Here is a 27,203-nt window from a genome sequence, read left to right as displayed (position 1 = left end):
TGGTAAATCAGCCCTTACTTGATCTGATGCTGGTGAAGCCTTGAGCTGAGGAACCAGAAATGGAGCCAGCTAAGGATGAAGAGGTCTAAAATAATTGTGAATGTCCTCTAACTCAGTCCACAAAGATTTCAATGTAAGATTTCAGTGTGAATCTAGAAGTAAAGATTATTAACTCTAAATGCACTGATATTGCAACATATATGTTAGCCACTATGAGATGCCTTTTCCCCTCCGTTCTGGTGCTTCTGGAAATTGACTTCTGCCTAAATGAAGATCTGGTAGGCAAGAAAGGTAGATTCAAATAAAGTAAAATGACAGAATGTGAAGAAAATCTCTTACCTTGGTTGAAACCTCAGCAATCAAATTCTGCTTATTTGGGTCCACAAAATCCACGGATTGACCTTCAAATTCAATCTTCCCAAGTATGGTACCCTATAAAATTAAACAAACAAACAAAATTTGACATTTAGAAGAAAGTAACGATGAAGGTGCTGACAGAATAAATTCACAGGGCCTTTAAACATCTGCTCCAAGATTTAGATGTCTTAATAATGTCTCATAAACATCAGGTGATCATCTCCTCAATCTGGGAAGATGAAGTCATTTGCACACATTCTGAGAAACACCCTGGAAAACACCATTAGTCCTTTTAGGCTCGATAACATTGCCTAGTGTAGACAAAGACAAAGGTCTTTCAAATCTGGGCCTCCAGGTTCCAGGCTGGTGCTGACCGGAGTATTTACCGTGTAGCTGTACTCCTTAGTACACATGACTAATAGGTGTTTCGTGAAAACAGTGGACAAAGCAACCTATGAAGCAAAAAATAAGAAACCTAAAACTTGCAGGCTAAGGTGCTGGATCTTACATAGCTAACTCCATAGTTTGAGTCCTGGACCCAGTGACATAAAAATCACACTGGGCATGTGTACATGTATACCCAAAATCTCAAAAGGAGACTGAAGGGAAAAAGATGGTGGAACAGCCACAGCCCCCATCCAGGGGGTAACTTTTCATTTTCCCTCTCGCTGTCTCTCTCTCTCTCTCTCTGGCAAGCATATGTACTCTATAGCATGAGAAGAAAGGAATCAAGGGGAAAGAAAAAGAAACAAAACATTTAAGAAACACAAAAATTAAAAACTATTCATTGGTGATGATATATATGATAATATATATGACTGGACTAATATACAGTCTATTCATGCTGGGAAAATTCATGTTGCATGCTGTAATGATATACAGTGACTGAATGTATAAAAAATAAAATAAAAATGAGGAAAAAACTAGAAAAAATTTTGCTGCTTAGATACGTTAATGTCCCTAAAGACCTGAACTTCACGAATGTTCAACCCTCTGAAATTTTCACAAATTAGCCTTGCTACCTTGAACATGGCAATGTTTTCTTCTTTTCATTAGCTATATCTTGAGATTTACTTATTTGTTAGTAAAACTACTTTGAACTATTTAGGAAAATGGCATGTTACATTTAGTTCTTAAGATTATACTGGAAGAAAAAAGTTAAAAAAATATTTCTCTTGAGAAATTATTGTATTATAGGAAATAGAAGAAAGCCTTTGTTTCCATTTTAAACTTATTCCTTGCAAAAGAAGTCACTGGGGGAAAGTACTATCCTTACCCGCATGCCATGCAAGCAAAATGGTTATTTCAGTGTTATTTTTAAAACCAGAGTGTTGTCTCAAAGTCTGGAAAAACTCACAAAAAATGATCTTTCATTTCAACACTAGGTTGCTAAATTCCATGGTAGTCTGTACTTTTAGAATTCAAGTCACATAATCTCTTGATGGTATTTATGGATCTCTAATTTTAAATTTTAGTTTCTAGTTCTTATGTTCTTTCCTTTTTCTTTCTCTTTCTTTCTTTCAAGGTTTTTGCCATAGGGCAAATACACTTACCAAGAAGAGACAGTGAGAGATAAAGTGAGAAATCATCCCCAGGGGGTACAACCATGCCTCATTCCCTTTTCCTCCATCTCCTCCTGGGATCTTGGGCATGTATACAAAAATTCCCAAATTTTTAAGCCACCAGGTTTGGAACTCCAATCTCAGTCAGCCATGTGAGAATCCAAATCCATAACCACTATACCACCTGCTGTCTTCCTAGCTTTTCCCTTTTTCTAAAAGTATACTGAATGAACTGTAAGCCTATTTTTCAGTCTGAGATTAATAAAAGTAAAAAGTATAGTACATATTTTAATACATAATTTTGTCAATTATACCTCTATAAACCTGGAAGGTGGTGCATTTTATAAGATTAATGGCATGGATCTTTAACAAGCCAGTGTGGAAGCACAAAAACTATGATTAAACATTGGAAGACACTTAAGATGAATAAAACCCAGGTGCAAAATGTGATCCTAGATTAAATTTTTAAATTTTAGTAAATCAGCATCAAGAGAATGGGGAAAATATGAATATGGAATGGGTATGAGATATTATAAAATATACATTTCCCATATGAACCAGCATCACTCATAAACAAATATAATAAGCAATACTAGTGTTTTGGTTTTTTTTTACTAGCCAATTTCAGCGAGGTTTTGAAAACCTAACTGTGATAAAAAGAGGGTTCATCTTAACCTAACATCACAGGAAGGACCCAGCATGGTCTTGAAAAGACTCTTCCCAAGTCACTAGGCCTGACATATTCAACCTGCTAAATATGGAGCCTGAATTGAATTTTACTTCCTTCTCATCCTGGGAGCCTTATCAGTGTTTATGGCTCCCACACACCATTAGGCTAAGAAAACACAAGAATCTACTCGGGACACATCATCTCCCTAATATCTATTCTCAGGAAAATCATGGTGGAAGAAATAAAATCAGAGATAGAATAGAATGATCGTATAAATTCTTGCTGGCTTTCTTCTGGCCATTAACATATAGCCATGTTTCATTTCCAAAGCTGTTCTTTCCATTTACAGAGATGCTACGTCACAGAGTTAAATATTCTATCAAAGAATCTACAATACATTTACTTTCTTGAAAAATCTCTTCCTGATTTTTTTATGTTATAATATTTAAAAAGAAAACTTAATTGTATTTAGGGAATTCAGTTAATAGGGAGGTAGGTATCTATCTGATTTGGGATATGAACGTGTCATGTAGGAAAACAAAGTGTCAACTTATTATAGCAAGAAGCAGCAAACAGATGGTGATGAGATATTCTCAGAGGAGGGGTCAGATGTTGCAGCAGTCAGATATAGAAGCAAAAGATAACCTTTTCTTTGATCACCTTGGTCATTGATACAGTCTCAAGAAAGACTCTGTCATGGAGGTAACTCATGTAGGGCTCATTTGGCATACTCACGAAATCCAGCTCACTAATTTCAGATAACTCTTCTAAAGGAACTAAACAAATAATGGCACCAGTGCCGAACACTTTCTGACTTGCATTTTTCGGCATGTGATATTCAGTTAGGCAAAACATTTAGGCACTTAATTATAATTATTTTCTCCACTTGTTTCACCAAAGTCCTCTCACATGAGCTTGAATTATAAATACCCTGACTTGTGGGTGTAAAGAACACACAGTGGACACTCAGTAAACTCCTGCTGGGTGAAGCAGTCTCGGGTCCATCCAGTTACAAACATACCAATCAAGTACTCTAAAAAATTGCACTGGAAAGAGTAAAGCAAAATGACACCGACCCAAATAGCAAGAGCTGGCTAGATTTGTTCCTTTACATATTAATGGATCCCTGAGACACTAAGGAACAAAATATGTGAAGAAATACAGATTTGGCTAAAGTGGATGCTCATACCTTATCTCGAATTATTTTGGTCAGCATTCTTGTGTCCACTCCATAAATTGCAGGAACCTATATGAAAAAAATCACAGTGACAGTGAAATTGCAGGAAATTAGATCCAGCATATTGTTTTCAAGTTATAAACTTAGCCTCATCTATCTTCTTGAACAGTAAATAATTTCCCCACTCCTTCTTCTCTCTGACCCAGGGTGACTGTGTTGTCAGAACACGGCAAATTGCTGTTCCACTTGGGCACGAGACTCTTAATACTCAGGCTTTTTCTCAGAATGAAAAATGAAAAATTCTGAACATCGATCTTCAGGGCAACTTTGTTGCTTTTAACCCAGGATGTGAATAAGTAATATCATATATACATACATACGTATGTATGTTTTTTAGATAACAGGATTGGGGAATTTCATAAACAATATGCCAATCCATGTTTTGAGCCAAATGCTCCTAACACATAGTAGGCATTCAACATATTTTTTCTGAAGGGTCTTGTAGAGTACTCATGCCTACTAAAACTTCCCCATCCTGTTAGTCAATGAGGTAACACCACCATAAATGTAGTTTCCTTGACTAGGTTGAATAGAGACATGTGATGTAATAATGCAGCAATAGGGGGACCAGCAGTTAGCGTAATGGCTATGTCGCTGGATTCCCACGTAGTCAATCGCAGTTCGCGTCCTGGACCCGGTGGCTTAAAACTCACGCCAGGTGCGTGTGTGTGCATGCCCAAGATCCCAAGAGGAGAGGAGAAGGGATTGCGGCATGGCCATCCCCCCTGGGGGGTGATTTCTCGCTTTCTGTCTCTGTCTCTCTCTCTCTGTTTGTCTGGCGAGCGCACGCACCCTATGGGGGGGGGGGAAAAAAACCTCTCCAAAAAAAAAAAAATAATAATAATAATAATAATAATACAGCAATAGGCCAGGAACCAGGAAAACAGGTTCTAATTTCTTTTCTTCCAACAATTATCTGAAGGATGTTTAATCCAGATGTTTGTTCTCACCTCTCCATAGAAGGCCAAGCGGTGAATTTTAGACCCCTTTCTAATCTGAGTGTCTGTGATCATAAAGGAAGATTCAAAGCACATTTTAAAAACAAACTAACAAGTCTTGGTTAGGCTTACACTAAAACTATTAGTTCAGACACAGACAAACTTTAATATTAGGTGCCCTAAATAACACAAAGAAAACACTCATAAAAAGTAAATCTCCTGAGTGGTCATTTCAAAAATTAGTTGTCTGAGCAATGAAGATAAATTCAGACAATGGTTGAGGAGAAAACAATGATGACCCAGGACATAAAGTAGAACTTTCTTCTTCCTTTTGAAATTTAGGAAGGATGCCAAGATCAAGATTTTTTGATATGTCAGTAGAGGCACATTCAATCCCAATAGGCAGACCTCATTGGAAAGGCAAACTTTCTTAGAACAAAACCCTATCACACAGGCACAGCAGTAGCTGAACAAAAAGCAGCTATGACCACACAGAAAATGAAACTAAATATATCAGGTTCATTAACATGAATTCTTCCTGACATTCAAATAAGGCGAATGGCTAGAAGTTAGTATTTAAAGTAAGGAAAATTTTTTATATTCTTCTTACATTGCCTCATGAGATTATATCTGATTGGATGTCATGATATTTATGCCCAAAGAGACTTCATGGTAGTCTATAGTCACAAGAACTAAGAGGACTAAATTATGAGAAATGATTATGTGGCCTGCACAAAGTTGCACAGCCAGTAAACAGTAGGGCTAGTACTAGAACTCACAAAGCAAGTCACAGAACTAGATCCTGGTTAAAAGTACATCAGAGAGGGAACCAGCAGTTAGCGTAATGGCTATGTCGCTGGACTCCCACGTAGTCGACCGCAGTTCGCGTCCTGGACCCGGTGGCTTACAACTCACGCCGAGCGCGTGTGCGTGCGTGCCCAAGATCCCGACAGGAGAATGGAGGAGAAGGGATTGTGGCGTGACCATCCCCCCTGGGGGGTGATTTCTCACTTTCTGTCTCTATGTCTCTGTCTGTCTGGCGAGCGCATGCACCCTATAGCGACAAGCCTCTCAAAAAAAAAAAAAAAAAGTACAGCAGAGAGTTAGGTACTCAAGCTTGAAAGAGGGTGGACCAAGAATGTTCAGCCTGTAGGAAGAGTCATAAGAGATGAAAACTCTCTGTGAAATTCTCATAGAAAGTTTCCAGCCTACATGATCACCTTCAGTTGCTGGGCCCTTTTTATTTTCCATACACCTTCCTAAACTTCCATCAACCCCACCAACTTTCCTTAAGGAAGTCTGGATACCCCATCACATTTCTCACCTTTTCTTCCTGTAGCCATTGCGCCAGACTCTTGGTAGCCAGCCAGTGGTTGTAGTCATTGCTATAATTCAGCACCAGCAAACCTGCAACCTAAAAGACAAGCAGTCTTTTTGATGGGGTGATCACAAAATATTATTCAACTCTGTCACTTGTCTTGAGGTTCAGTTTGGATCTACATCAAACATATAAAAACCAGAAATCATAAAGAAAAAAATGTTTTATATTTACTGGTATGAGACTTAAAATTGGGGGGAAAAAGAAAAAAATGGTTATCAACAATTTTAAATATAGATATACATTATTAGTATATGTGTGTGTGTGTGTGTGTATAATATTTATTTCCTTAGTCAATATAAGAGGGAACAGGCTTACCTGACTTGTTGGATCTCAAGACTAATCTATGTGTCTCTTTTCTTGTCATGCTGCACTTTTTCCCTATGACATTTATTAGCACTTTAATTCATAATTATTTATCTAAAGCACATGAATAATAAAATAATTTTAATCTGTATTTAAAGGATTCTGAGAAATTTGGGGAAATGTTTATAAAATAGCGAAGGCTATCCAAGTCCATTAGATCCAAGTTTTTCAGAAATAGAGTAGTGAAAAAAATAGAGTGGTGAATTTGAAATATATTTTTTTTATTGTTTATAGGACTCATATTCCTAAGATACTATCCAAATTTCCCTTAACAAAGAAATGTTAATATGTTTACTTTCAGACTGGCATGAAAACTTAAATTCATCCCCTGAAAATGGTAAGATTAAAAGGCAAATAATTAATTTGGAGTTGATTACTGAATTCCTTTTAAAAGGTGAGTCTTGGAGTCAGCAAAGGGTATAATGGTTACATTGCTGGACTCCCATATGGTGAACTGCAATTTGAGTCCTGAACCCGATGGATTAAAAATCATGCCAGGCTTGTGTACATGAATGCTGAAGATCTCAGAAGAATGGAGAAGGGATTGTAGTGTGGCCATCTGCCCTTGGAGATGATATCTCACTTTCCTTCTCTCTGTCTCTGTCTCTCTAACTCTCTCTCTTTTAAGAGACAAAAACCTCTTAAAAAAGTGAGTCTTTTTTCAATTCTTATTAATACGGTTATTATTTGAATTTATAACAATAGTTTTCCAAATTAATCCAAGTTTTAGCCAAGGAATTAAAATCTACAATGTTCTGAAAAATTAAACTCAAAATAATATCATGTTAAAAATTATTCTTGTATAGTCAGGAATAAGTTTGAGTACATGAATTTAATGGTTTGTATTACAATATTGAGGAATAAACTGTTAATCCCAGGTTTTTCAAAATAAGTCAACTATTGGGTTGTTGAAAAGTCATGGCATATTTTTTCTATTTTTCCATGCAAAAATGCATTATGACTTTTCCAACAACCCAATATAATGCTTCAATTTGAACTTCTTAAGCAGTCATCACCGGTATTACCTTGATTCCATCAGACTCCAGATATTTGCTAAGTCCCAGTTCATCCAGAGCAGTAGTGTCAGGGGCACCACCATTCCCAATGATAGGGTTAGCCATTGTAAGAATCTGTCCCTTGTATGCAGGATCTGTAATAGCTTCTGGGTACCTGAGTATAGACACCAAAACAGTATCAACAAGACAATTTATATGACTATAAAAAATAATCAGCCAACACACGCAGAAATTTTGAACCCATGAAAATTAAAGAATGTAAGATTGAAATCCTACAAACCCATCTCTACACATAAGCAAAGCTAGGGAAATTTTATGGCAGAATATGAAAAATTTATCCCATGATATGACTGACATGAAAAGAAAAACTGACTATTAAAAAAATCCTTTATGGGCCAGCCAGTTGGTGTAGTGGTTAAGGCAGATGGATCCCACATGACTGTAGTTCGAGTATCAGACTCAGATACTTGAAAAACACTCCAGATGTTTTGAGCATGCAAGCCCAAAACCCTGAGAGGAGAATAAAGGAGAAGGAGCAGTCAAAGCACCTTGGAGGATGCATTCTCACTTTCTCTCTCTCTGTCTCTGGCAAGCATAAACACTCCGTAGAAGATAAAATAAAAATTTAAATCCTTAATAGAGTCCTAATTTTAAAGATATTGCTGCTCTATTTGAAGTTTGCAATGCTGACAATTTCTCTAGACTATCATATATCAATGAGCCAAACTCACATTTAGAGTTATGGGTTGCCAGTTCCACCAAGATACTAACTGTCAAAAACTGAAAGAGGCTTAACCTGGGCGATGCATACCGAACTGCAGTGCTGGAAGCCATATAGCAGACCATGATTTGGGACCTGGAGCTGACCTGAAAAGATGCCCAGTGTACACATAGATACTCAAGATCTTTAAGAGCTGAAAAGTGTGGGAAGGTGATTTCAATATGATGAGATCCTGCCAAGGATTCTCTCTCTTTCTCTTCCTCTCTCTCTTATGAATATATGCATGTACTCTCTTTTATTAATAAGTCTTTAAAAATTGAAAAATATTATAAATAAATATATTGGGAGTTATTATCAACTGGCCATTTCCTTTAAATATGAGTATATGCATGTATTGTTTTTTATTAATAAAATAAGCTTTTAAAAATTGAAAAATATTAGAAAGAAATATATTGGGAGTTATTATCAACTTAGGAAAAAATCAATCTCACAAAATTAAATCTGAAACATTTCTGACTTCTAAATAAAAGGATTCTAAATAGCTACTTTAAAGTACTGAAATGGAATTAGGAAGGAATGCAGAAGGACTATAATTCAAAGTTTGGGAAGGGGAAAATTAAGAATACCAAACATATACAAAGTATATGTGAATATATTATGAATATGTATGTGTGTGTGTGTGTGTGTATATATATATATATATACACACACACACACACACATACATATATATATATACTTATATTCTTAAAAATAAGAAACATTATTCCCACAAATATCAGTAACTGTCTATCTACACCTACCTCATGACTGGAATTCATGAGAAGTGAGGTCTTTCTTCTGCCCTTACACATTTTCACTTTCTGTAGAATGAGTTAAACCAAACCTTTTTCATAGATTCCTACTGAAAGTGAATTTAGATGCCTAGAGTACAGAATCAATAACCTTGAAAAACGTAAGTTTTAGCTCAAGCAGCGGTCAACATAAATTCTTCAACCCATCTAGACTAACACCTACCAGAACCAACTTTGTCAACAGAAAACTTTGTCTTTCAGCTTTGCAATCCCTGGAGTGATTCAAGTACTGTAACATTTATCCATGGCCTCCATCAGCTAATTTCTCAGATGCCTCCCACTGTCAAGAACTGATAATTTGGGGAGCCAGCAAGTTGCATAGTGGTTAAGGCCTTGGACTCCCACATGATTGACAGCAGTTTGATTCCAGACCCTGCAGCTTAAAACTTCTGTGCATGCCCAAAATCCTGAGAGGAGATAGGATTATGGTGTGGTCATCCCCATGGGGGGGGGGGGGTAATTTCTCGCTTTTGTCTCTCTGTCTCTCTAGCAAGCACATGCACCCTATAGCAAAAATCTCTAAAAAAAAAAAAAAAAAAAGAAAGAAAGAAAGAAAGAAACTGATCATTTTTAAATTAAGACTTACATACAATATAAATGCCTTTTTTGGAAATTAAAAACAAAATTGTCCCCTTAATAATCAACCACCTTATTGAGTGAACGACAGGGGAATGAAAGCCGTATTTCTCAATGGAAAATAGGGTCTGTGGACTAATCTCATAAACAAAAGCTATTTTCTACATCAAAATTTAAAATTCTTTAATTAATCAGATTTTATTTCCCTTTCTTCTTTCCTTCCATAAAAGAACTGGCCATTCCCTTTAAACATATGCTTACAATACTCTCCTGTAAATGAATAAATATAGCTTGTCCTAGAGAACTGCAGTGTTGGAAGCAAATTAATCCATCAGGTCCTGTTTGACTTTTGTGATGTGACAAGATTTATTACCCGTAATCTATCACCGAGTAGAAAACTCTAGTGCCCTCCATCATTCTGATCTATATTAAACAGTTGTTTGTTGGCAGGTATATTAACACAGCTAGTAATTAGTGCTGTCGAAAAGCTTAAATAATTGCCTGGTGAAGCAAAAACTTTGCAAACAGGTTTCATACACTGTAATTTAATGTTCTCACCAGTGGAACTATTTTAAAAACCATCTACTATTACTTATTTCACACAGAGAGGCTAGAGTTTAGAGAAGAATGTAAATTAATAATAGAAGAGAAATTTGGTCAATTAATATCTACAGGATCAGTTAACCCAATGCCCCCTAGTCTTTTTTGAGGCTAATTCGAATTTTTCCAAAACATTTTCAATATTCCATGGAAGTTTAGTTGGTTGAACTTCCAGAGGAAACACCTTAATCTAGTCATATTTTTAAGGCATAGTTTTTTAAAATCCCCAACCTAAAAGTAGTATCTAATCCAGCCCTCTTACATATATTTGGGAAAGTAAGTTAATCACCCTCCAGGGGGATGGCCATGCCACAATCCCTTCTCCTCCAGTCTCCTCTAGGGATTTTTGACATGCATGAACACATGTCCAAAATGATTTTCAGGCATCCAGGTTTGAGATTCAAACCATGCAGTTATCCAGATGAGATCCAGCACCTTATTCACACCACCTCCTGGAACCAATCCCTCACTTTTTATATGGGAAAACAAGGACTTGGAAAAAGTAATTGATGGCCCCTATATCACATACTCAGAACTGAGACTAGAATGTCGGCTTCCTGCATCCCAGAAAAACAAACATTTATGGACTAGGTAAGACCAGCCTCGTGATTTCTGAAGCAACTCATCTTTGATCCTGTATATTTGTTAGCAGAACTTAAGTACTAAGTTGGTCTTAATAATTGATCGTTATTGAGAATGTCAGATCTATGCTCCTGCTCGCTCATTGATTATTTTAAGGCAATAAATTTATCTTTTATTTCACCTTTGTTATTAGAGCACAAAATGAAATAAAATAACCAAAGGTTTTCTAATCTCCTTATAGTATTTCACATTAAAAGTATAGAATTGATTGCTAATGTTACTAATGGAATGGCCCTATAGTATGATTCCCATTCTTTTCCCTGCTCCAATCTTCACTTTCCTAGGATTCATTTCAGAAGCCATTTGGAAACCTCACACAACCATTGTCCTCACAATGAAGTGGCTAGAATTAATTCTGTTCTTTTTTTCAGGGAACACGAGGGTCCATGCCCTCTCTCAGTTACAACAGCAGGACGTTTGTGTCTATACTCCTTTTCAATAATGACTGCAGAAGGCTATACACAAGGTACAGTGTGCCTCTTTAGAACAAAATGTAATCTCACCATGATGTAGTAATTTCAACTGTCAACCATTAGTAAGATTTTCTAGTTATTTCTCCACACAAAGGATGAACAGTCTTGGAAGAGAGGCATTACTCACCCTCCCAGGCCAGTGTTAAAAACCACTTCACCAGCAACAGAGGATGGGTGGCCAAAGGAGTAGCCTTTCATCTTGGTTCCATCTTCCAGGACAATGTGTGCTGTCTGTGCCTGGAGACAGATGCACAAATCTTAGGAGAATGCAAAATACAAAGCACCAACACACACATGCGTGCATATTCCAAAGACAAAATATATAAACATGTTAAATAAATATGCAGTAATGTAATGAAACCATACTGCCCAGATACAGAGTAGCTCTTCCGTTACTTGTCAATTTTCTTCAAATATATGGCTCCTGTCACTGGAAGATATTTTGTTTTGTTTGAAAAAGGAACTGAATCATGGTGATAGATTGTCTATTCTAAGTGGACTTGTAGGGTTGTCAACCAACCAGAAATATTTCAGTCTGGCTGAAATGCTATGTGGCTATCTTTTCCCCCTTAATATTCTCCAGCTTGGCTCAAGTATAGCTTTAAGAGAAGTTCAGGAGTTTGTAAAAACATGGTGAATTATACCATACAGCTCATCATCATTCTCAAGTTTAGGGCTAGAAGGAATCTTCAAGGTTATGTATCAAATTGTGTTCCACAGAGCTCTTCTATTTGATGAAGTTGTCCTGAGGGCTCCCCTCTCATGGACATGAAGATGTTGAAAATTTATCACTCTATTAATACTTACACAACAGCAAGCAGTGTGGAACACTCTAAAGTGTATCATATTTTGCTTTTTATTAGAGTTAATTATAACCATATCTGCTTCCCTCTTTAGACTGTAAGCATCCTAAATTTGATTATTTTGCCATTTTAATCTTTGAACCAACTTCTATAAAATTCTTGGCTAAGAACAGAAACAATCAAAGGAATTTATCTGAAAAGCAGGTATCATCCACCTCTCATAAAAACTCTAAATTCTGTTGTTGAACTACTTAAATCTCTCAATTTACGTATTATTCAGGGATGACAGAATGGATTAAAACCTTACCTTAGGAAAATCCAGACACTGTACATAATTTTATGGGACAAATTAATTGTAACACAGTTTTTAAAAATAAACTGTAAAGGGCTCAGCAAGTAGTGTAGTGCTTAAGGTCTGGGACTCCCACATGGCAGACTTTAGTTCAAGTCCTCAACCCAGTGGCTTGAAACTCATGCTGATTGTTATGTGCATGTGTGCCCAAGATCCCAAGAAGAGAATGGAGGAGAAGAGATGGTGACAAGACCATTCCCCCTGGAGAGGGTGATTTTCATTTTCTAGCTCTGTCTCTCTGGCAAGCATGTACATCCTATAGCAAAATATCTCTTAAAATAAAATAAGTTAAAAAGGTGGCCAGCAGGTGATAAAGTGGTTAAGGTGCTGGATTCCTACACTTTAACCACTATCAACCACAGTTTGCATCCTGGAGCAAGTGGCTTGAAAATTATGCAGGGCATGTGTGCATGCCCAAAATCTCAGGAGGACATGGAGGAGAGGGATTACATCATGTCCCCCCCACCGAGGATCCCCACTTTCCTTCTCACTGTTTCTCACCATTTCTCTGCCTCTCTCTGCATATGCCTTAGTGCAAAAACCTTTAAAAAAATAAGTTATAAAGAAAAACATCTTGGGACCAGCAGATCTCATAATGATTATGTCACTGGACTCCCATGTAGTCAATTGCAGTTCGAGTCCCTTACCCGTCAGCTTAAATTCATTCCAAGCCCATGTGTGTGCATGCCCAAGATCCAGAGAGGAAAATTGAAGAAAAGGGATTGTGGCATGGCCATCCCTCCCTGGGGGTGGGGGGTGATTTCTTGCTCTCTGTCTCTCTCTGTCTCTCTAATGAGTACACACCATGCCCTAAAGCAAAAATCTATTTAAAAAAGAAAAGAAAAAAAAGAAAAACATCTCTGCAATAATTGAGGAAGCCTGAATAATAAATTGATACCTGATTGATTTAGGTGTAACTTATTAGGATTTATGATGGTATTGTTACTATACATTAAGGAGTTCTCATCTTTACAATATATATACTGGAATATTTAAAGATAAAAATAATATAATATCTGAGATTTGCTTCAAAATAATCATTGGTTGGGAGGATGGATATGGATATAGATGAAACAAGCTCATTCATGAGTTGAATTTTCTGAAATAATTCAGATCACAGTGCTCTTTTTTCTGCAAGGCCGCATGGAGCCATTAGAGACAGAAACATACTAACTCTTTACTTTCCTTCCCTCATAGTTTTAAGACTAGAGTCCTAGTGGCTAAACCTCTTGAATGCTGCTACCCACCTCCTGCTACCACATAAACACAAGCACGTACACATACACACACACACACACACACACACACACACCAAATTTGGTATGCAGCAGAAACTCAATAAATGATTTCTAGACCTTTGTTTCTATGATCTGCTAGGTTTATAATAAGCGCTCAGTGTTTTAAGTATTAAAATGGAAAAATTCATTCTTTTTCTGTAATAATATTCTCTGTAGAAATACAATCTAAAACACCCAAGTTTCTAGATAGAATGATTGTTCTTCGATGTAAAATAGTGTTCTGATTATCTTTAAACCATTATACTATGTCCTTAAATCTTATTTATATGTGAGTGTGCATATACATTAACTTACATTTACACAGAAAATGATCTTAGCATTTTCTGGAATGGCTTGAAACTCATGTCAGGTGTGTGTGCGTGTGTGCCCAAGATCCTGGGAGAAGAATGGAGTAGGGATTGCAGTGTGGCTATCCTTTCTGTGGGGGTAATTTCTCACTTGGTGAGTGCACACTACCTAAGGCAAAAACCTCTGGAAAAAATAAAATAAAATCAGAGGTACAATAAATGAATTTCAAGTTTTTATTTCTGAGAAATATTGAGCAAATTGCTTTACTGAACATTATACATGTGTTTGTGTGAATGATTGTGAGTGAATCATGGGCAGAGTTCACCAATGAATTTTGTCTTTTACTTGACTTAGTAAATTATATTTGAGGTAAACTTTTACCTATGGTCTTGAAACCATTGTTTGAGATCTCCAAGTTGATATTTTATCTCTAAATAGTTATGGTTTGTCTTCATGGCCACTAAACTAAACAGTATTTGGGAATTACTGAGCACAAAGAAAACCACGTTCACTAATTTCATATGAGTGATAAGACTTGGCTGGCAGAGATCAAGTTAACGCACAAGTCTGAATTCTACTTCTACAACTAGGAAAACAACTTCGCTTTTTCACTTCTAATGACATGAAATGCTTATTCTATATTTTGTTTTAATCTGTCAATTATTTCATGTAATTATAACTCACACAGAAGCTGATATTTTTTGTGAGCGATAAGGTCCCATGTGTTTTTGGATTATTATGAGTTATTCAAATGTCTATGGTGATGGGTCTTAAGAAGAGAATGCTTATTAAGAAAGCTCCCAGGTAACTCTGACATGTCTCCCTAGGTAAAAACCTTTCGTCCAAGTAATGAAAATTCACTGTCAAAAAACATTTTCTACTACAAGTATTATTCTGTTCTTGATGAAGTCATGTATAACTGAGATGGAAGGAAGGGAGGAAGGATACATTTCCTAACTTTGATAGAACCTAAAATAACTGTATTTAGTTGGCAAAGTTAGGTGTGAACTGCAAATTTCAATTGTTTACTATACGCTATACAATATACTCCACTCTGAGCCATGCCTGCCTAAAATATCACCTCTGTTTATATTTTTCTTTTGCTTTCCACCATTCTCTTCTCATCTGAAAATTTCAAATTGTCTGATCTCCTAGTTAGACACTAATTATTTTAAAGAAAGGGAAAAATTAACATAAGAAAATCCAGCTCCTGTTAGCCTGTTCCTACGATTCTATTTAGTGTTTTTCTTTCTCTCTTCAGGGCTCTAGTTTTCTACTTTGCTTTCTGTCTTCTTAAGATATATTTGAGGAGACATTTACTGTTGCCCAAAACAGTCCCCAAGATTGTGTTCAATATGTCTTTTTGGCTCCTTTAATTATATTTTTTGTTCTTTTTGGCAGTTTTTATGGATCTCCCAATCCTCTTCCCTGCAACACATATATTGTTACAAGACTTCTGTTTATTGCCTATAGTACCCTTTATTTTCCTCTTAACTACATTGGCCTCTGAAGAGATTAAAATGATGAGTGTCGATTGACTTATCTATGAAATGATGGAGAAATTTAGAACAAAGAGCTATTTGTAATGCCCTCTTCTAACACTTACCCAATGCTATTTCATTCCAACAAGCCCAAAAGAAATCACCTTGTTACCATCGTAAGATATTTTAGTAGCCTCCATCCTACTAAACAGAAGTACATAGCCTAGGAATTCGATTAAAACATTAAATTATAATTTATGTGCCTCTTGCTAGATCTCTTTGACACATTGAATGCTGAAAGTACAAAGGAAACCTTAATGAAGAGAAATATATACACTTGTAGACTATCAGAAAAAGTAACCAAATGTTTACATAAAAGACCTTATCATGATATGTTCCCTATATGTTTAGTTAAAATGTACATGCCAATAAGACTGCTCAGACATTCAAGCCACAAACATCCTAGACCTTCTACCATGTGCCAAGCACCTTGTGAGGCTCTGGAGATAAATGAGTGAATGTCTCCAGTTTACCCTTTAGTAAAAAAGGCTAAATATGTACATAGATTGTAAAATAGAGGAATTCTCAAGAAGACTGTCTTTGCAGCATCACTGAAACACCTGGAAATACAAAGAAATAATATAGCATCCTTTTTCTCTGAGAGATTTATCTTTAATAATTCACCTTTTCTTTTCTGTCCATGTTATAAAAATAAAAATTCCAATGAAGAACTTCCTTTCAAATTTTGAATTTAAATTCAAATTTTTAAAAATTATTTCCAGTTTTTGCTCAGTTGTTATTTTCTTGGTGTAGACTACCTTTACCCCTCCTATTTAAAAGTCAATATAGGGGCCAGCAGGTGGCATAGCAGTTAAGGTGCCTGCTGGGACTCCCAAATGGCCAATCACAGTTCAAGTCTTGAACCCAGGGGCTTGCTTTCTCACTTTCCCTTTCTCTCTCTCTCTGGTCAAATTAAAATAATAATAATAACAACAATAAAAATTAAATAAATAATTCTAAAAAAAAAGTCAGTATACAACCAACTCTCCATCTTCCTGGTCTGCTCTCTATTCTTAGCACTCATGATCTTCTAATATACCATCTAATGTCTTATTTATTGTCTGTTTTATTCCCCTAGAAAGTGGACCTCACGTGGGAAAAGTAGCAGGTTTGTTTTGTTCATTAATTGCCTCTAGCCTATATCAGTTCTTGGCACAGAGCAATTTTTGTTAGATAAATAAAAAATGCATTGAGTGCTAACTGGGGAAAAAACACACAAAATATAGAAAAGCATTGTTAAATATTCAGTTTGTTGTTGTTGTTCTAGATAGGAACTTAAAAATAACTGTTCTGAGTTGCCTTTTCATTATGTTCGACTAATGGGACCTTTCCATAGAATCTAAAATGTAGTCTTGTAATGTGGCAATATCATGGCAGAAGAGACATTGAGTAGCACTGAGGAAAAAAGGGGTAAGAAAACAAAGGTCAACAGTTGGCCATTAATTGCACATGCACAAGCATATGGAGAATGCTATATATGAGCGTTTGGATACATACTATTTGGTGTTAAGATAAGTATCATGGTAGTTCAAAATGAAAAGGTGAAATGTATCAATTTATGGAGTATTTCACATGAAAGAAGCTAACAATGTTTGAATCAGATAACAAACTGTTTCATTCTGTATTTTACTTTGCAAATGTAGACAAAAAGAAGGCTCTCTTAACCAGTATATTCTGAAATATAGGAGGAGTGTGGGAAGAAAATATCATATACTTTTACTAAGTTTGAAGGTGACCTATATAAATGAATCTTATAGAAAAAAAGTAGTTTACATTTCTCATGCCCACATATTTTTGCTATCACAAATTCAAGTGAAAGGCTTAAGGTGACTTCAAAAAAAACCCAAAAACTTTGATTACTGAAGACTATTTCTGATAACCAAAATTAGTTAAATAAACATGCATCATTATTCATTTTGCTCAAATTGAAATTTGAGCATAGCCTGCTGCTGCCTATCTCTTAATCGATCATTACACAGCAAGACAAGCCAACTACAAATGCTCAAGTGAGTCCAATCTGACTACCTCTTGGTGGAATTGAGAAGGATTTTTGTTTGATTTACCCTCACTAGATACGGATAGCAACGTTCTTCTAAAATATAAATATTTATACGAGCATTATTTGCAAGTGGATGCTTTGAATTTTTTTCTTTAGAATTATTTGTTTAACTTTATTTATTATTATTATTTCTTTTTATTTCAATTTCTTTTATACATTTATTCTCATGTTACTTAGGTTACAAAGTGTACATTTCTCACCGGTCCAGTTGACAATACTATAAAGTTATCTTCAATAGATGATAATCCATTTCTTTGCCCCATAAATGCCTTGTTTCTCTATTTTTCTCATTAATGTCCTTCCTCAAACTCTACTCTTTATTATTTCTTTTTCATTTGCTATAGGGCACATTTACTCACCAGAAAGAGACAGAGAGAGAGAAGGGAAGTGAGAAAGCAAGCTACTAAGTCTGATACTCAAACCATGGTCAACCATGTGGATCTGGATCCCTAACCATCGCACTGGCTCCTGCTTTTCCTTTTTTTTTCTTGACTTAGGATAAATAATCTCAACACTTTGAATATGTATGTACAATAACTCATTTGCCCTTTTTTTCTGGGACTTTTATTAATATTCTAATAACTGTTCTTGAAAAACCTTTATGGAAGTTTAATTCCATGTAGATAGGACCTATTTAGTGGCTTAAATTTAACTGAATACTCATTTTTGTTTAAAGTGCAATTCATCACTAATTACTGGGTTTACAGGAAAGACATGAGGCATTTTTGTATAGAAAAATACATCATGACTTTCCCTGACAATCTAATAAATGCATATCAAATTACAAGAATATCTCAAATCTCTAGATGATACTCAATAAAAAATTTAAGTTCTAATTTGTCATCTAATTTTAGGCTTAAGTGCCACAAAGTCAACGGGCCATTATTTTTTTGTTACTATTTTGTTGGTGTTACTTTTTACTTATATTGCCTCAACCAAAGTGAGCATACAATGCTAAAATATAATTTTATTTTTGTATTGTTATTTATACATTTAATTGTTATACATCATTTAGATTGTAAAGAGACTTTACCCAGCATGATATATACCTCAGTCCAGTGGAGAATACTATACCCGTCTTTATCAACAGATAAAAAAACTATACCTCTGTCCCACAAATGTCTTACCTCTCTATTTTTTTCTCCAAATGTCCTTTCCTACTCCCCCACCCTCTTTCCACTTTGTCTCTAGTGTCCATAACAATTTTTAATGCTTTTATGTTCTCCAGTCTTTCAGTCTCTACCACAGAGTGTAGGAAAAAAAGGTGAATTTTATATATACTAGTCTTCAGCTTAGCAATTAAGAGATATTTACATTTCTTTTATTAATCAAGTGTAAATCAGTCCTTTTTCTCCACTCTGTTGTTTACCAATCCAAACATCCATAGTCCTCCCAATTAAAGTGCAAAGAAACCTTCCCACAAGCAGCAAGACATGAAGCTTCTATGTGGAAACCTCATTACTGAACACAAGAGCTCATTATCAAACACATTGAGTCTGGCAAATGTTAACATCACAGATTTGAAAGACAAAATAGCTATCTATCTAATTATTCCCTAAATAGTATGTGTATACCCTGTGTATACACACGTGTGTGTGTATATAAAACACTATTCCCTAAAATACATATTTATAAAACTTGCTCATATACCCTTGTTCTAAATTGCAAATTTGCTTATGTATTCATAATCTAAATTACAAACTAATTTAGAAATACATTTCAGGGTATAAGTAAAATATAATTTTTCTTCCAGTCAGTGGATGAAATATTTCAAGAATGGACAGGGAAGACTTCCAGAGAAGAGAAGAACAGATATTTTTTTAGAGAGTTCATAAACTAATCACTTTCTCTACCTGACCCCATCCATTCTAATCTATGTATGGCCCTGTCCAATAAAGGCTGTTTGAAATTATGCTCAGTGGAAGGAAAGGGAGTATAAGTGAGGTTGGAATGGAGAGAGCAATTTTGACCTTTCTCTCTTCCTTTTTGAGTTCCTTGTTCCGTCTTGTACATGGTGAAACATGAGTTTCACTGAGGTTTTGTTTGTTTCATTGCTTGCTTGTTTGCTTAATTTGGGTTTCAGTTTTATATCCTTGCTCAATTGTTATGCAATAGAGGTCAGTTCTACAGATGTCTTTGTAGAATGTCAGGAAAACAGGCTTCGCAGAGTCCCTAGGAAAAATGGTGCAGCTAGGACCAACTTCTTACCCTCATTCCTGCCATGTCTGTCCACCTTTCCGAATTCAAATTTTATTAGAAACCAAGCTTGATCATCTTTGTACTTGAACCCAACAAGCAAGAAAGGTTAAAAAAGAAGTTTGCACTTATCTTCTGCTGCCCTAAAACCAAGAATTTACTTCTCCAATTAGATTATACACTACACCATACCACATCGAGGAAAGAAAGCCAGCCTTCTCTTTCCAGCATGGTATTGCCAGCACATAACAGTGTCTAGCACATAGTGATTCAGGACATCATTTGCAGCTGTCTGAATTTGTACATTGTCTCATGAAATCATCTTTCAGGGGCACCTGGAAGGTCCTTTGCCCAGGTCCAAAAAGGAGGTTAAACAAGAGTGATTGATGACTTTGGGATACGGTATTCGGCAGGACTGGCTCGGACCTTCTTGACTGTTTTCAGAGCAATGTGTTCTTCGTTGTACATCAAGGCAGGTAGAGATGCAGTTGTGAATTAAAATACTTAACTTAGAAAATGAGAGTTCTACATAGTCCATTTGACTATAGATCTAGGCTCTGATCTCCAAATAGCTTTAAAAGAGATAAAACTGGGACCAGCAGGTGGCGTGGTGGTTAAGATGCTGGACACTCCCACATGGCCATCTGGGGTTCAAGTCCTGAATCTGGTGGCTTGCTTTCTCACTTCCTCTCTCTCTCACTCTCACCCTCTGTCTCTCTCTGATCAAATTAAAAAATAAATGAATGAATAAATAGAAAATAAAATAAATAATTATTTTTTAAAAAAAGAGATAAAACTGATATCTAAACCTTTATCTGCTCAAATACCATTTCTTGTTTCTTAATTTATTCTAGATTTAGAGGTTAAGGAGATAGTATGATTAACTATCACTCCTAAAGTCCTACCATACTAATAGGAGATATCTAGCAAACATGGGTTGGTGGAATGAAGGGCTAAATGAATGAGTGAATGACTGGCCATGTGGCAAAAAATGCTGCATAATTCTGCTTTCTGTCTCTCTGAGAAAAAACAGACATGCAAATCACACTCCTGCTCTGCTTCCAGTTACAGTCTTTTTAGCTTCTGTCCACAAAGGTGAAAAATGGTGGGCAACTTAGAGCTGGATTAAAATTCCACATGTTGGAACCAGCAGTTAGCGTAATGGCTAGGTCGCTGGATTCCCACATAGTCGACCGCGGGTCATGTCCCGGACCCGGTGGCTTGAAACACGCCAGGCACATGTGCGTGCGTGCCCAAGAGCCCGAGAGGAGAATGGAGGAGAAGGGATTGGGCGTGACCATCCCCCCTGGGGGGTGATTTCTCGCTTTCTGTCTCTATGTCTCTCTCTGTCTGGCGAGCGCACGCACCCTACAGTGAAAAATCTCTCCAAAAAAAAAAAAAATTCATTTTCCAGGAGACTAGGTGAGGGAATAAAGAACACATGCTTTAGTAATAGTATTTTTCTCCTTCACATTCTGCCAGGTAGAGATATTAGTGTGTGGAGCAATTGCAATTTTTAAAGTTATTACCTCATAATTAAGCTAAGTTTATACTTCAGTTAAATTACTTAAGTCTGGAGACCAGCAGATAGCATAATGGTTATGTTGTGGACTCCTACACAGTTGACCACTGTTCAAGTCCCAGATCTGGTAGCATAAAACTTAACACCAGGCACATGTGTGTGCATGCCCAAGATCCCGAGAGGAGAATGGAATAGAAAGGATTATGACTTTCTGTCTCTTAGTCTCTTTCTATCTGGCAAGTGCACATTCCCTATAGCAAATATTTCTCTAAAAACAATTACTTAAGTCAGATAATCTGCGGTTTAATAGAGTCCTGCTAAATGATGTAGTATATTTTATAAAAGAGGTATTGTTGCAACAGAGAAAAAATAAGCTTATGTTCTGACACCTATCTCGTACTCATTTTCCCCACTATTTCTTTTAATATTGAAAATATTAATATTTATTTTTATATTATACTCAATATTATTTTTGCTTTTAACCATTTTAAAAATTATTAATTGGTTTGTCTAAATTTTAGAAAGTTTAGGTATCTAATTTATTCTTTTCCTAGTAGTGATAAGTCTTACAAATATTTTAAACCCAAAAAAATTAAGTTCTTTAGAGTTCCGATCTCTCTTCTTTTGACATATTTTCCCAACATCTCTTGGAAGTAAGCACTGTATAATCACATCTGTTCTTACTGGCTATTAAGTTACTTAGTACACAAATTAAAAGTAACCTCATCTCATCATATTGTATCCAATAATTAATAATGACCATAGTAACTATACATAACCATGTATTTATTAGAAATAAATTCATACTACCTGAAGTTGTGCCACCACTCAAGAGAAAACTCCTATCATTATTTGCCATTGCCTTGTTCTCCTTGCCTCCAACTTCTCCCCACTTCCACCCATCCTCTACAGTGCATCCCCATCATTTTGGGGATGGCACAGTGGTTACATTGCTGGACTGACTGCGGTTCGAGTCTGGACCTGGTGACTTGAAACTCATGCAGGGTGTATGTATGTGCATGATCAAGATCCCAGGAGGAGAATGGAGGAGAAGCAATTGCAGCACAGCCATCCCCCCTGAGGTGGTGATTTCTCACTTTCCCTCTCACTGTCTCTGTCTAGCTCTTTCTCTAGTGAGCACACATGCCCTATGGCAAAAACCTTTAAAAAAAAAAAAAGACTACCTTTCTTCAACACTTATTAGATGAGATTAATCTTCACATTCCTCAGTTAGCATTTGAGGACCCTCATCTGACACATTCTCTATATGTGCTAGCTTAGACTCCTGGCCTATGTAGGCTAGTCCTATGTGTCCTCAATGCCTGTTCCATCATGGTTATCCATCCTCATGTTTATGATATGCCCTCACAGAACACTTAAAGTCAAAATTAATCACTGATTTTCTTCACTCCCAATGCGTTCACTTTCTACCGTTTCTGTGTTTTAATTACCTAAGTTGTTCTTCTGACCTACTAGACTGTAAGTTCTGGAACAGAAGGCCTAATTAAACTTTGTCTCCCCACAGAAATAGCCCACTGTTTTTCACACAGTAATAACACTACAAACTAGGTGAACATGTAGACAGATGGCTCATTATGTGATGTTAGGATGTTGCTCACAATGCTGACTCCATGATATTTCCAAATAACTTTTTGACACCCACTGGCTTTTGGTTATTTTTACTAATTTTCATCTTCTCCTCTTCAAAGCAAAGACAGATATTCTCCATTGGTATGTTTGTGCTAAAGGACAGACAATGAAAGTAAAGAATGAATTGAGGCTGAATGGCAACTATTGTCCTGTAAGTGCCCTAGAGTTTTCATACTAACCAGCTTTTATATGGATAATATCTTCAGAAAACGAGTCTAGAAGAGGCTTCTTAATTTTGTTATTGGGACCAACAGATGGCATAATGGTTACAGTGCTGGACTCCCATGTAGTTGACTGTAGTTTTGAGTCCTGGCCCCAGCAGCATGATACACACTGGAAAATGTGCATGCATACCAAGATCCTAAGAGAAGAATGGAGGAGAAGGGATTGTGGCAAGGCCATCCCCCCTGGGCGGAAGGGATTTATCACTTTCTGTCTCTCTATCTCAACAGTGAGTACACATACCCTATAGCAAAAATCTCACTTAAAAGAATAATAATAATTAATTTCATTCTTAGGGCTTCTTCATGAACTCTTTTCACTATTATTACTAATATTATCTATGTTCATATAAATCTAACCCTCCATCACTGGGCAAAAGGAGTAAAACTGGATCCAGTAGACAAAGCCTACTCATTCTCTATTCTCCTTTACTTTTTATTTAAGATGCTTACTTAATTTTGTTTTATGTCAGCCGTAAATTTGTTTATTTTAATTCATTGATGTGGTTTCACATTACTACATTTTTAATCCCAAATTCCTAGTCTTTTATAACTAATAATTCGTCCTTTATTCTCTTCCTTCAAAAAAACTGAAACTGTTATATTTTTAATGTTATTGTTGCTGAGGTTTCTGTATAATGTTGATACATTCTTGGCATATAACAAATATTTATATAATTAATTTTGAAAATAGTAGCTAAAGATAAGATGTATGCAATTTTCCTATAGTATGAGTTCATATGTTAAAGCATTTTTGTAAAAAATCTAGAATAATCAAATCTAGAATAATATTTATAGTTGAAAAAAGTAAACCATTAACATATCTTTTTTTTAAGAGGGTTTTTTGTTTGTTTGTTTGTTTGTTTGCTGTAGGGCACGTGCACTCGCTAGAAAGACAGAGAGAGACAGAGAGATAGAAAGTGAGAAATCACCCCCCAGTGGGGATGGCCACGCTGCAATCCCTTCTCCTCCGTTCTCCTCTCGGGATCTTGGGCACACATGCACATGCACCCAGCGTGAGTTTAAGTCACCAGGTCCAGGACTCAAACCGCGGTCAACTACGTGGGAGTTCAGTGACACAGACATTACACTAATTGCTGGTCCCAACCATTAACATTTCTTAAGCATGTCTTATGGAAGTAGATCGGCCTATCACTGTTCTATTTTTGGCATTATTGTAATGAGACCCTAATAAGACATAAACAGATTGCTTATATCAGTATTTATCTTTAGTAAAGTCTATGCAGCTATGCAGCTATGCAAATAACTGAGAATCTGGATTTGAATTTAAAAATCGTACTGTTGTGAGAAAGGTATCTTACTTCAAATAGAACTCTAAAGTTACGTGTGAAAAATATGATTTGAGAGCACACTTCATTATTGAGAACTTCACCCTGATTCCCTCCCTAAGACATCCTCTTTAACTAATATTAATTCATAGGAATGTGCTAGGCACAATCTCTAAAGCTAATAATTTGTTCCCTTATCTAATCCTCACAAAAAACAACGGGGCAGTAAATAAGATTGCTGTTTTACACTGGGCTGACTAGGCCTCCAAGGAGTTATTATCAGGCCACTAGCAACTGGCATAATTTAGTGGTTTCTGAGCCCAGTTAAACTTGAGTCCACAAACCTTCCATTGCTCTCCCATATTCCTTTCCTTAGATCCAACAGGTGCAAAATTCCAGCTTCAACTAGGTTGTGTATTACTCTTTATTCTGTTTTCTAAGCTTATACTATCTCTGTGTTCTAATTTTTAAAATGTATATAAAAAGTAGCTAGTCCTAAAATCTATCTAAACAGAGGTACAAATCCATTTGGTCCCAAAAAACTTTGAAATTCATGGACAATTTTTTTCAGAATATGAATTTTCCATAAACTTTTTGAAGATACCTTGTATAACATTTTCAATAGGTATTTTAAACTCACTTTAACATTTTGTTGTGTTTTCTTTTCTTTCTTTTTTGTTTTTATTTCTTTTTTTAATTTGCCGGAGGCATGTGTACTCACCAGAGAAAGAAAGAGAGAAAGAGAAAATGAGAAAAGCACCACCTATGGGTAATGGTCACGACACAATCTTTTCTCCCTCCTTTTAGGATTTTGGGCATGCACACACACATACCCAGTGTGTTTCTGAAGCTTCTTTGTTCAGAGCTCAAACCACTCAGTCAGCCATGTAGGATCCAGTTGCCTTAACCATCATACCACCAGTTAGACCACTGGTTTGCTCATATTTGTAAAACCTGGATACTATTGGAAAATGTAAGTCATTTATGATGAAAATATATTTCTATGAGAGAACTCTGTGCAGCAGTAGAAATTATTGATGGTTATTTGTTGGCTTGTCTACGGTGAACATTAGCATTGTTGATTCACCATAGTATATGCACTCTATTTTTTAGCAATGTTACCAAAAAAAATTATACTGCAAACAAATCTGATAATTCTTCCAGATACCTCATCCCTTTAGGGCTTTTTTTTTTCCTGAAATTTAAAATTCATTATAAACCTACCTTTATAGGTTTATTTTCATTTCCTGCTAAAATGATTGATTAGTTTTATGGGACCACAAATAAATGACCGACATTTTGCACTTTAGTACGGTGGGATCAAATCTAAAGGGCTGAGGTTTCAAAGCGTTTTTCAGGATAAGGACAAAGCCACAACTAGTAATGGGAGTCACGCAGCTAAATTTCCCTTCAGAAAGCTTTGAAAATATATCCCTGGTGCTGTGCCAAACTAATTAAGAGGGCCTTGGTCGTAGGAAATAACAGTCATAATTTACAATTTAACCTATAAAAATGTTAAAACATTCTAGTGTTTATTATTTTTGTTAGGCTTTTCATTTGCTTGCAGCATTGTGTTATTTAAAATGATCTACTTGTGAAGCCAATGCAACTGGCCCCACATGGAACAGTCTCAGCTCTACCTCCTGGGGCCACTCTGCTCACACAGGGCATGTACTTGCACACTCATTCAGGTTGAGACTGGAGGTGGCTCAAGACGTGAAAACCCTGTTGGGGAGATAGGGGAAATCTCTGTCCCTCTCTCTCTCCTTCTCAGGAAAATAAATAAATAAACTTATAAAAAAAGTACCCACCCCCTGATCATCCATTTGTCCATTTGTTGTTCTACATCCCAGCATCATTATAGAGTAACTTTGAGGATGTCAGTCTTTTACTTTGAACTATTTTTTTTATTTCATTTTTCAGGGAGCAAGAACCCTTTGTTAACACAGTGAAAACAAGTCGAAGTGACAATGCTCACAGTCTAGAATTGTGTTAGACTTTAGCATATGCGAAGTTCACAGGATTACATGAGAAGGAAACAAATTGAAAACTGAAAAACAGCACGTTTTGTTAAAAACACATGACAATGTTTTTGCTGAAGTGGAAGAAAGATGTCAACTATAACAACATTGCCATAAAATTTCCTATTTATAGAATCATTGACAGCATAATAGCAGAAATCTTTACTTATTCTTTGATTTGAACAGTTCATTCTCAAACTGCAACTCCACCAAAAAAATTATAAAGAAGTGAAAAAAACTCACTATATTGTATTGAGATAAAGTGAGATTTATAAATGGGCTCTTGAGTAAGCAATAAAATAGGAGAGGGGGAAATTATTTAGAACATTTTGAAATAGGCTAAACAATTTCAGTTTAAGGGGCTAGACTGGCATAGTACTATAATACAGTGTTGCAATACAACATTCTGTTACATTGAACCCACATGAAAAAGTCCTAGACTGATGTCCGGAGGCCTACCCTTACATGCTTGGTACATATAGGTATGTGCTTGTGATGGAGTCTGGCAAAGGCTGGCAGTGGATGTGATTTAAAGTCTCTGCCAAAGGTCTCTCTCTCTCTCTCTCTCTCTCT

At 36.1% G+C, this 27,203-nt stretch overlaps 1 protein-coding gene across 1 annotated transcript in view; it reads right to left on the bottom strand.

Annotated features, from left to right (window-relative positions):
* Positions 1–27,203, bottom strand: part of CPS1 (carbamoyl-phosphate synthase 1) — a 154,904-nt gene that overhangs the window by 111,174 nt on the left and 16,527 nt on the right. Inside the window, exons 2-6 of the mRNA XM_027770163.1 lie at positions 11,518–11,627; positions 7,534–7,678; positions 6,089–6,178; positions 3,779–3,835; positions 340–432 (exon numbers count right to left, since the gene is read on the bottom strand). Of these exons, the coding sequence (XP_027625964.1) occupies positions 340–432; positions 3,779–3,835; positions 6,089–6,178; positions 7,534–7,678; positions 11,518–11,627 (495 nt within the window). The remainder of the gene's footprint in view (positions 1–339; positions 433–3,778; positions 3,836–6,088; positions 6,179–7,533; positions 7,679–11,517; positions 11,628–27,203) is intronic.

This window comes from Tupaia chinensis, unplaced genomic scaffold (genome assembly GCF_000334495.1).
Source record: "Tupaia chinensis unplaced genomic scaffold, TupChi_1.0 Scaffold000018_1, whole genome shotgun sequence".
Taxonomy (NCBI): Eukaryota; Metazoa; Chordata; class Mammalia; order Scandentia; family Tupaiidae; genus Tupaia; species Tupaia belangeri.
This window is presented reverse-complemented; position numbering and strand designations above follow the sequence as displayed.